Below are 12,232 nucleotides of genomic sequence, written 5' to 3'. Positions count from 1 at the left end.
ACAGAGATAAACACTCGTCAGTGCTCACAGTTAGGGACCTGGGGGCACTGGCAGGGATGACAGAGATGTGGTGTTTGTGTGTGGTCAAATACATGTGGTGTTTGTGTGTGTGAGCACAAAGACGTGGTGTTTGTGTGAGCACATAGACGTGGTGTTTGTGAGTGAACACATAGACGTGGTGTTTGTGTGTGAGCACATAGACGTGGTGTTTGTGTGTGAGCACATAGACGTGGTGTTTGTGTGTGAGCACATAGACGTGGTGTTTGTGTGTGAGCACATAGACGTGGTGTTTGTGTGTGAGCACATAGACGTGGTGTTTGTGAGTGAACACAGACGTGGTGTTTGTGTATGAGCACATAGACATGGTGTTTGTGTATGAGCACATAGGCGTGGTGTTTGTGTATGACTAATCATGACCCCATTTCAATTTGCCTTCACAAAGTGGAGTGATGACTTAAGATCACGCCAAGGCTTCCTACTGTTGAATCAATGTTGCCTTAATTTTACAGAACTAGCAAGACGTGAATGACCATTGATTCACACTCCAAGCCCCATTCACCTGCAGCTCGAGGTAAATCTCCTCATTTTGCAGAAGATAAAAACACCCACTTACTGTTCATTTTCATGGTAAAGTTTCCCAACAGCCCACGCAACAATTATCGGGCACGGAATACCTGCCAAAAAGAAAGAAAGAAAAAAAGAAAAGACAAGATGGAATCACTAATCAGGCTTTTTGTTCCCCAGATAACAGTGGAGGGGAGACTGGCATGGGAGCCTTCATTTATGGGACACAATAGCAGAGCTCCAACTCAGCGCGAAGGTGGCTGGGTTCATCTTAGCTGAATGGGCACCGTGGGTCTGATTGCTTCTATTAGCTCGGACAGTGTGTGTGCTGTGTTGGGCTAGAGCTGCAAGTGATTACGCTCTCACAAGCAGATGGGAGGGAGGAAACTCACTGGACAGGAAAAGCACTAGGAACCCGATTTCTTTCCAAGAACCCACTTTCCTTTCCGAGACCATGCCTATCCAGCGACTTTCGACAAGCTCTTTTGCGATTGTTAGGCACTTTATCGAGCACATAAGACACGATTTCAGGATGGCGGCGGCGGGGAAAGTGTCACGCTTCCAGCATGCATCTCAGGATCCAATTACCAGCAGACGGACCCTTGAAGTGTCAGGCTGCATCTGAAAAGGCTGGATTTATCATAATCTACACCTCTAGCTCATAACCTCCAACCTCGTGCTATCCTTCACACCCACGGTGCAGGAACACGGGAATACGCAGCCGGAAAAGCACTTTCCATACAGCGGGATATTCCAGGAACCCTAACCTTTAAAGTGAGAGGAGAGCATGCATTTCTAATTGAAATCAAACCTCTCACAATCGTGCAACCAAAGACAAACAGCATACCTCAGAAATGACAGATGGAAAACACTCCTCCAGTACTGCCTGGAAGTTATTGACTTTATCTCAGCGAATGTCAAATTCTTTTACATAATCAGAAGCCAAATGGAAAGTTCCTTCTGTTCCACAATGAAAGCACTTCAGATGTGGATGCTGCGCACAACTTCAGGCACCTGATATCGGGCTTTCTGCATGTCTTTTATCGCACTTGAGACATAAAGAGATGATGAAAAGTCGCCCCTCAGAGTGTCATGCTGAGGGTGTCAATTCTTTAACAACTCATACTGCCTTAGATAACATTGTTTACTTCTAAAGCCACTTTTTCAAACTCATATCCAACAGGTGCACAGTTTTTCCCCTGATTTACTGGCATACACTTCCATGATAATTACACAATTAGTTTAATCAGGTGTTTAAGAGCTAGAACAGAAGGCCTGGGAGTGGTGGAGGACCACAAACATCCAGCCCGTCCCTTCTCATTATCATAACCGCACGCCCCTCCTCATTAGTATAACAGCACGCCCCCTTCATTAGCATAAAAGCACCCCCCCCCGTTACTATAACAGCCCACCCCTCCTCATTAGCATAATAGCTCGTTCCTCCTCATTAGCATAACAGCTCGCCCCTCCTCATTAAAAGAGCACATCACTGTTAATTCAATCTCAAATCGCAGTATTGATTTTTGAAGCTCCTAGTTGATGTTGGTCAAATGAACTCCACACAGATGTCCCCCTAGACATTGGCTGGCTGTCAGAGCCCCACTCTCAAGACTCATAGGACTTTACTGTTCTACTGTTCACCTGCATCTGAGAACTGCACTGTTATGATGAAAACTCACAGCAGAATATAAAAGCCAACATGCTAACAATGGTTGACAGATGGTTTCATGATTAAAGTCATTTTTACAGCACACTCTCAAACCATATCCAAACGTCTTACAAAATAAACTAAGCGCAACAGTGACAGGAAAAATCCATCCTTCATAAAGTACAAGGAAGAAACTATGAAACTATAATCCATACAGTACAAGGAAGAAACCAAAAAACCATAAACCGTAAAGTATGAGGAAGAAACCATGAAACCATAAACCGTAAAGTATGAGGAAGAAACCATGAAACCGTAAACCATAAAGTATGAGGAAGAAACCATGAAACCGTAAACCATAAAGTATGAGGAAGAATCCATGAAACTATAACCCATAAAGAACGAGGAAGAAACCATAAAAGGAGTCAAGGCTCAAAGGGGAAGCCATCCTCCATCTCCTGCCATACACGGTGATGAGACTCTAAGGTCATTTAGTTAAACATGACGACAAGAAGTGAAAGGGAAAAAATACACTCACACCAGCCGATAAAGAGGAAAACCCATTTGCGCAGCTTGTCTGTAGAGTAGGTCATCACGATGGCCGTGTGAAGGTAACAGCCCTCCACGAACATCCAGAAGAAGTTGGTCACCACAAAGTAATTGTAGATAGTAGTTATGAGGCGACACCATGGCTTTGGAAAGAAGAAGTTGGACATTAAGGACACACTCATGATGATTTTGGCTTTATATCAATCTGCTGAGTCTGGGAGGAAATATCAGAGCCTGGTTCATAAAGACTGCTGGAATTGCCTGGAACAGAAATATCAGATGATATTGTTTATAACCACGATAAGAGTCTGAATTCTAAATAAATCAGTCAAATAAATTAAAAGCATGTGAACTGTGGGAACCTGGAAAAAGGCACAAAAAAGAGAGATGAGAATCATGACAAGGACATTAATTAGAGACACATTAGTGCTATTACATAATAGTGTTGTAAAACAAGACCGATATCACCCAACAAACGAACAGTAGCTGCAGAGTGGGGCCCTTAATGCAAGGCTGTTCATCACTGTTCATGGTGACAAAGGACATCTCGCAGTGCCTACAAGCACAATACCAGCTGTGTGCATGAACAACAGCACCCATAGTTAAGCGATGCAGATTCTTCACTGCACTGTCATGCAGCTGCGTTAACAAGGTTAAACCTAAGAGCAGCTGTGAAGTCTTGAACAGGAAGGGCAGTTGTGTGGGGCAGTGTGTGTAGAAGTGAAAGATGAGCTAGCGTTCAGTGAAAGCTACACTGGGACATGCAAAAGCACTGTAAAACATAACACACATTAGTGCAGTAAAGCAGTTAGCATACAACACTTTAAAGTGCAGTAAAGCACTTAGCATAAAGCACTTTAGAGCGCTGTAAAGCACTTAGCATAACACACTGTAAATCACTTAGCATAAAGCACTTTAGAGCGCTGTAAAGCACTGAGCATAACACACTGTAAATCACTTAGCATAAAGCACTTTAGAGCGCTGCAAAGCACTTAGCATAACACACTGTAAATCACTTAGCATAAAGCACTTTAGAGCGCTGTAAAGCACTTAGCATAACACACTGTAAAGCACTTAGCATAAAGCACTTTATAGTGCTGTAAAGCACTTAGCGTAACACATTTTAGAGTGCAGTAAAGCACTTAGCATAACACACTTCAGAGCACTATAAAGCACTTTAGGGTGTTATCATACAACCAGCATAACAAACACCAGAAAGCTAAAATCCACCTATCGCATTGTGCTTTACAGAGCTATAATGCACCTAGTCTAAGATTTCAGAGGGCTATAACACACCTAGTGTAATGGACTTTAGAATGCTAGAGTGTGATTGGTTTTAGAATGTTGTAACACACATAATGTAACAAAATTTGCAGCATATGATGTAACACACCACAGCAGACATTAGATCACTGTAACACACCTCTTTCCTCTCATATGATGTAACAAACACCACAGCAGTCATTAGAACACTAACACACCTCATTCCTCTCGTGGATGTTGTGATCAATCAGTTGCAGCAGAAACCACATCACGTTCCTCAGAATGAAGGTGGTGATTAAGTTCCAGTGAATTACGTTTCGAAGGCACCTGATGCTCCTGGAATCAATTAGACAACCATTCTAAGGACTACATGGTGGCCATAAATTAAATGAATATATAAATATATAATATATGAATATATAAATATTTTAACAATTGTCCACTCTATAAAAGAAAGCCACAGAATCAAATGTAACCATTTGGGAGGAGACCTAATGCATTTGTGGAAGTGTTTGTCGTGTTTTTTTTTTTCATAATTACATACCAGATACCAGTCCTAAATCCAGACTTAAAAGGACTTTCACTTGTGAATTACCACTGATATTATAATTTAATCCAACACTTAATCCATGTCCAGCAAACTGGCCTACAACAAACAACTTGGAGAAGAGATTCCAGTTCACATTCCAGAACAACAAGAGCTTTCAGTTCACATTCTAAAACTACTGGAGATTCCAGTTCATGCTCCAGGACTACAAGAGCTTCTAGCTCACATTCCAGAACTACAAGAGCTGCCAGTTTACTTTTCACACCAATGAAATCATATCAAGTACAATGGTTTTTAAATCCTGTGGATTGTTCTAGTGGCCCACATACCATCAAATTATCTTGGTTCTTCAACATTCAGCATGGGCTTTGTTAATCTGTGTGATGTAATCTTCTTGATGTCTGAGCCTGCATGACTATCTTTGTTCACATTCTCCTGTATCGGAGACTGGCGTTAGGTGTCTTGCCCAAGATCTCACGGGCCGCTGTGTTGGTTTATGTTTGTCTGTGTTGGGGATGCAGATTCCTGCTCCCAAGTGAATAAAAGATCGAAAGGAAAAAAGAATTTAAGGAGAGGGAGAGACAGCTGTTCAGCATACAGACAGGAATGGTCCACCTTGGGCTTCACAGCTCCAACTGTCCCTTTCACCACTGCTACAACCTAATCCTCATTCCCCATCGTCATTTTCTTTTGCATTCCCTGGTATTCTTTTCTTTCTGTATTCCTTACTTTTCCATATTCTTTCCTTTGGACGTTTCCATAATTTAGGAGCAGGGCACCGAGGTTTGCTAATCAGGTCAGGCAAATGCCAAAGAAACAGAAAAACAAACACAAAACAGTGCTATGGCCAATACATGTCCTATGAGCAAGACTCCTAATACTACAGTTTGCCTACCTCTGAAACATGAGAGCGAGAATGAACATGAGAGTCATGCCAGTTCAGACATCGCCCTGGTTTTTCTGACAAAGAACATCTTTACCTTCAATTTTATTATCATCAGTTTACACCAAGTGCTCAAAGAATATACAGGTTTGCGATAAACAACTTAAAATGTTAAAAACCCGGTTAGCCAGGACTCAGTTTCCCTTCCCTGCAACGTTTGTGAAGAATCTTCCGAGTTGCAGCTGTTATGACGGTACTGTACACCTCTGCCACTCACTCCATGCCTTACTTTATCTTCCTCTGGTCATGTACCACTGACAAGCATCTGTGCTTCACTCTGAGCTGTTTCAGGAGACACTTATAGAACGTTCCCGTCCTGTAAAAGTCTTCCACTGGGCACCACTTTTCTCAAGGGTAGCCAAGGTCATATTTTAAACGTTTCCTGATCAATTTCCCTCTTCCCCCCCTTTTCTTATTTCATTGATGTTATCAATGTCATCTTTGGGGTCTACAGTATAAGTAGGATAAACGAATTCTTAAAAAATGCTTACTGTAAAGCACAATATTGCAAATTGAAATCCATTTATGAAGCTCTTGCGTTGCTATTGAAATGGACTACAAAAACCATAGTTCTTCTGGATGTTGTAAATGTACCTTAAGCACAAGAACAGCACGAAGGCCACGACGAGTGCTCCGACGGATATACAGTGTCCCAGGTAGTTGATGATGAGGGCGATTTTGTAGTGCACTGGATACTTTCTCTGTAAAGACAAGACTGAACTCAATGAGGGACTAAATGAGACCCTTCTTACGATGGACTTGCCTGCCATAGAGGCATCAAAAGAAGTGAGCACCAATACTGTTCATTTGTCCTCTCCACACCACCACAGCGCACTCTGTTGTTCTTATACTTTACAACTTGATTATCGCTCACTTGCAATGAACTACACTTAGCTTGTGTATGGAAGCTTGGTCTACACCATAGGTTAAAATGCCTGTTCAGCCCAAACACACTGGCACAGCTAACACTTAGGAGAATGCACAGCATGAGAGCTAGCGGTTAGCCCCACACAGCTAACACTTAGGAGAATGCACAGCATGAGAGTTAGCGGTTAGCCCCACACAGCTAACACTTAGGAGAATGCACAGCATGAGAGTTAGCGGTTAGCCCCACACAGCTAACACTTAGGAGAATGCACAGCATGAGAGTTAGCGGTTAGCCACACACAGCTAACACTTAGGAGAATGCACAGCATGAGAGTTAGCGGTTAGCCACACACAGCTAACACTTAGGAGAATACACAGCATGAGAGCTAGCGGTTAACCCCACACAGCTAACACTTAGGAGAATGCACAGCATGAGAGCTAGCGGTTAGCCTTTATCCTGTCTTCCTGGAATCAAAATCAGAATCATTTTACTGGAGAAGTTCAATGAATACAGGCCTAGTAGATACAGGGGTGAGAGTTACGGGGCTGATATATACAGGGGTGAGAGTTACGGGGCTGATATATACCGGGGTGAGAGTTACGGGGCTGATATATACAGGGGTGAGAGTTACGGGGCTGATATATACAGGGCTCACAGATACAGGGGTGATAGATACATGGCTGAATGATACAGGGGTGATAGACATAGGGGTGGTAAATACAACACAAATTCATTTGTGACTGATACAAAAACATAATTTCATAATCAAAATATAATTGGCAGTTCAATCATCTTTCTACAGGAACACACAAATGTGTCATTTTGAGCTCCGTCTGGCCTAAGACTTCATGTGCAGCGAATAAGAAATAGAAATATAGAATGACTTAATGTCATAATTGTTTGAAACAGCATGCAATGGGTAAAAAAAAGAACAGACTGGTGGTGTGGAATGGAGTAACATCACATAATGGGTGAGTGAGTGAATGGATATGGGACAGAAACTGTACACGGAAGTGAAGCTGAAAGTCTGTGCAGTTTAACCAGTCACTCCTTCACCTTCAGCTCTGGTGGAAGTAATGAGACCAAAGCCGACTACAAGCCTGTATGGGGAGGTCAGGATGGTTCGCTTCAGACAATTTCTTCCATTCAACCCGAAAATAAACCCCTTCTGCATTAGTTCTGTTATCTGACTTAAGCGAAGCGAAACGATTGTTCTGCTGAAATGCAGTACTGCAGCCGTGGTCCTTTGCAGACGTGGAAGGGCACTTCCTGTGTATAGCTGCTCTGCTGAGCTATTCAGTAATGTGCTGTACTTAAAATCCCCCATGTTGGGTGCTGACCTGAGGAGGCAGGGCTCAAAGCCTCCTTCAGATTCCACATTTAGAATAATGACAGATTTAGCACTTTGACAGATGCCACTAAGGAGGAACACACTACCAGAACCAGCCAATCAGAGAATGAGTTAAAGAGGAGAATACAGCAGAATGGTAGACGGCACGTTCATTAACATTCTGATAAATCTGAGTGAACCAGCGCGTCACGCACCTTTTCCTCTAAAATGGGTTCACAGCTGGAGTAGTTGATCTTGAAGGCCCATGTGCCGTTCTCTAGACACTCTCTGTAGGCACTCCCTGTGGAGGAGAAAAGTACAAAACAGCATGTGAGGGTTGTCCAAGCCACGAAGAAGAAAGTGAAAACAAAAAAAACATCCAATCTTTTTTTTAAAAGTCCAAAATGATAAAGCCGCATAGCATACGGATGTCCTTTGGTGTATCGCTGAAAAAACAGCACCTCTCCAGTCCAAAGGCACACGCTGCATTTCTGTACGGTATTGAGGTATGGAATAGAACTGTCTATATTTTCCAGGTCCTGGAAAATACCATATTTCAACCCTTTCAACGAATTTTGGAGAATTCAATTCATATTTGTGAAAGAAAACAGTTACTGACACACACATGCGAACACACATATGCGTTCCTTCTCTGTAACTGTGCACTTACATTCGTTCTCTTAAGGATTTCCCTGAACCAACACTTTACTATCCTGTTTCTAGTCTCCAGGTCAAGGTTTACTACTCTGATGTGCTTTGTGTTGCTTGGTTGCCCCAGGAAGTAATGTGCATTTGTACTGAAGGTTTACAAACCAATTTCAGCCAGCCGATTTATTCAGACGCAGAAAACCCAGGCTCGATGAGACTGGAGATGATCCCTGTTTGTGTCTAGTGTCTTACTGTCGCCACATTTCCTTGAGCTCTGGACATTATGGAATTTGAGAGCTGATTATTCATCAGTGGCTTTGCAGGAGTGGGAGGGGTTACTGAATCATGCTCCAGTCAGGGAGCATTTTAAACGCTCTCATGGAATTCTCTTAGGACAGGTCAGGTTCAGAAAAGGATTCATCTGCATACAAGCACTGCACACTGCACTGCCAAAAGCTCGGGTGCAAATTCAACCAAGGCTTTTGCAAATTAAAAATCAAACGTACATTTTATGTGTATATCTGGAAACAACACATTCCAGGACAAAAAAAAGGAAGCTCCCCACATTTTGACAGAAAAAAGCCCTGCAACACTGGTGGCAGGAGCGAGCGAGAGGTGCTCTCAAAAACACCCGACTTGAGCGGAGTCAAAAAATGGAACAAGCAGACGAGGCAGTGGTAATAGCCTGAAGCGTAGATTAACACAGGAAGTAAAGGTACAAGCGCCGGTTCCAGCAGGACAACGACAAGGTACCTGTGAGCATAAATAATGGAGAACAAGAGCGGAAACAAGCAACAGGTGTGTGTTATGACTAATAAGTGAGTGATTGGGACCGTGGCAGGTGTGGTGTGTGTTTGCGTGTGTGTGTGTGTGTGTGTGTGGTGTGTGTGTGTGTGTGTGTGTGTGTGTGTGTGTGTGTGTGTGGTGTGTGTGTGTGTGTGGTGTGTGTTGTGTGTGTGTGGTGTGTGGGCTTGGCCACAGAACAAGGCAAAGCTAGCCAGGTTTATTTATACAGCACATTTCTTAGACAAGCAAATTCATGGTGCTTTACAAATACACCAAAAGTAAAAAACAAACAAACAGTTGAATAAAACAGAAAGTACAAATAAAAACATTAAAACAATAAAATAATTAATTGAATAAAAACATACAATCGAATCAAGACAAGAATCACATTAAAAGATAAATTGGAATACAAACCAGGGTAAGTCCAACGTTTGAGTACATTTTTTTCTCTAGTTTTCTGCATTCCAGAGCATCTGTGACTTCCACTCAGACGTCCATGCTGAGCTCTCAGTGTGCACACCACCGCACACGCCTGTCCCCAGCGGGACTATGGAGGACATGTCTGTGTGCACGTGAGAGGAGATGGCCATAAATATACTGCTACAGAGGTGCAGTATGTCATCTTCCAGGACAGACTGTTTCGTTTTTCTTCCGCCCCACACTCCAGCTGAGCGCCAGCGCAGCGCCGGGCTCGTAGGAGATTTCCCCCGTGGGTCCGCAGACAGGCGCCTCGTTTTGGGCTGGTTCAGGAGCGTTACCACCTTAGCCATAGATCTGAGGAGGTAATGAATCAGGCCTGCAGGCTGGTCCCTGGTTCCATGCTGTTGCCTGTATGCCGTGCGCAGTCCCACTTTCTCATCACCTAGCCTGTCATGGACACTGCTGTTACATCGCAACGCTATTACATCACATTACTGTTACATCACAATGTTCGGGGGAACTTATGTGCCTATTGAACTATTTCTAAAAGTGATGTGCCACCAATTTCACAGCAGCAACTTTTTTTTGTCCTTTCTGCTGTTTTCAGGGGGTTTTGATAGTTTGGGAGTCATTTTAAGAGGGTTCAGAGCAGAAAGACGTCTCCTGTTAGCTTTCTGCAGCTACTGCCACCTGTCACTACCATTAATGCATTTGAAAATCACTGCCATTCGTTGGAAAAGAGACCGAAAATATAGCTGTTTACATTCTGCTGGATCATATTAGCAAAGAAACTACATGATTCCTGAGAACCTTTCCTGTTTTCAGATGTTGTGAGATGTGGCCTTCAAACATAGCTGGTGGAAACAGAATGCTCTCAGAATGAGAATTCATAAGACCGATCCTGAGAGGATGTGACATCAGAGACCACAGCAAAGAAATACAGGCCGAGATAAAGTCTGCAGTGTGTTCAACAAAATGAAGAAAGGTCAACAACTGATGATAGAAGATGAAATGATCTTAATCTCAAGGAAAATAGTAGTTTGTACAGCATGTAGGAATGGCTCACAGCAGTGTCCACACACACACACACACACACACACACACACACACACACACACACACACACACCCACCCAGTCCTCCCTCCCCCATATATATATATATATATATATATATATATATATATATATATATATATATATATATATATATCAAGATTAGATGTTTCCACTGATATTTTTCTCCAGAAATATAAAAACATGCAATAAATTTGCCTTTACAAAAACCCAGCAAGCAACGGGCAACATGCTTACACCACAATTACACCACAGCCCTGTCCACATGACCCCTGCCCCACACACACCCACCACAGCCCTGTCCACATGACCCCTGCCCCACACACACCCACCACAGCCCTGTCCACATGACCCCTGCCCCACACACACCCACCACAGCCTTGTCCACATGACCCCTGCCCCACACACACCCTCCATCCCCAGGTCCTCCAGACACACCCTCCATCCCCAGGTCCTCCAGACCCCTGCTCCGTGGCATTGGATCACCATGACATCGTATCACTCACCCACCCTCATGGTAAGCTGCAGGGTCAGCTTCCATTTCTACAGCTCCCCTCACAGTTGCCCTGCAGAGTTCACCATTTACTGCCTGGGCCTCTTGCTTACAAGCTTAATGTATGTGAGTTTTCAAAAGCCTCTTATCAAAGCTCGTTAGGACAAGGAGCAGAGCAGAGGTTCTGTTCAGAACTCAGCAGAAGCCCCGCAAATGGTGAGCCTTTCTGATTTTACACACACACACACACACACACACACACACGAAGTTAGCATATCCTAAAATACATAAGTGGGACATGGCCTTGGAGCTGAAGGTCGTTCTCAGCCCAGAAGCACTGAAGCTTTTTATGGATTTTTTTTAACATCTATAAATTTCAGAACCAGGCTGAGACTGATGAGGCGGAGCTAAGACTTGTGAGATGGACCTGATACTGCTGAGGCGGAGTTGAGACTGGTGAGGCTGAGTTTAGACTGGTGGAGACTGGTGTGGCAGAGCTGAGACTGGTGAGAGCTCAGATCGGTGTGGTGTGTCTGTGGATCTCAGTGCAATTCAGATGTTTCGCTGGTGTTGCACATTTGAGTCTGCTCCTGCCGGACTGTAAAACTGAGCTGATAAGTTGAGTCCGGTGTGGCACTCTCCAGTGCTGGCAGCCAGAACATCAGGAGCTGAAGTGAAGGAGACAAGATTCTGGGATGGCTTTTTACGCTCCTGAACCTCAGATGGCCAAGTGGGAGACAGTGAAAAACAAACTCACAGAGTAAAACAGTCAACACAGTGGATTGGCACAATGTCTGTGAGGGCATGCTGGGTAATTTCGCCACCTGGAGACACAACTTAATGCTGGACATTCTGGTCTCCTCAGTTTGAGCAGTAAGACATTCCCAGCCTCCTTCTAGGGGTTTTAAGAAGCGAACAGTTTGGTGTTTAGCTCCACACTCTGAGAACAAGGCTTTTTATTTGGGCTCGGCGCCAAAGCCAGGAGCTCTATGTCAGGGTAAGCGTTCAGTTCAACATATGAGTGGGTTCTGCCTGATCACTGCTGGAATGCTGTCTGAGCTTCCATGAGAGGGCTACCTGAATGGCAGGAAAATGGAGGAG

General features: G+C 43.7%; 1 protein-coding gene across 3 annotated transcripts in view; it reads right to left on the bottom strand.

Annotated features, from left to right (window-relative positions):
* crhr2 (corticotropin releasing hormone receptor 2) overlaps positions 1–12,232 on the bottom strand; it is a 55,080-nt gene that overhangs the window by 11,325 nt on the left and 31,523 nt on the right. The window contains exons 3-7 of one of the 3 annotated variants that reach the window (XM_035520095.2): positions 7,925–8,010; positions 6,106–6,212; positions 4,240–4,357; positions 2,748–2,901; positions 614–674 (exon numbers count right to left, since the gene is read on the bottom strand). In XM_035520095.2, the coding sequence (XP_035375988.1) occupies positions 614–674; positions 2,748–2,901; positions 4,240–4,357; positions 6,106–6,212; positions 7,925–8,010 (526 nt within the window). Of the gene's footprint in view, positions 1–613; positions 675–2,747; positions 2,902–4,239; positions 4,358–4,897; positions 5,048–6,105; positions 6,213–7,924; positions 8,011–12,232 lie in introns of those variants that run through there. The other 2 variants (XM_081694666.1, XM_081694665.1) reach the window with 2 other exon arrangements.

The sequence above is a fragment of the Electrophorus electricus genome, chromosome 13 (assembly GCF_041902795.1).
Source record: "Electrophorus electricus isolate QZ-2024a chromosome 13, ASM4190279v1, whole genome shotgun sequence".
Classification (NCBI taxonomy): Eukaryota; Metazoa; Chordata; class Actinopteri; order Gymnotiformes; family Gymnotidae; genus Electrophorus; species Electrophorus electricus.
Note: the sequence above shows the minus strand (reverse complement) of the source record. Positions and strands in the feature narration are given on the sequence as shown.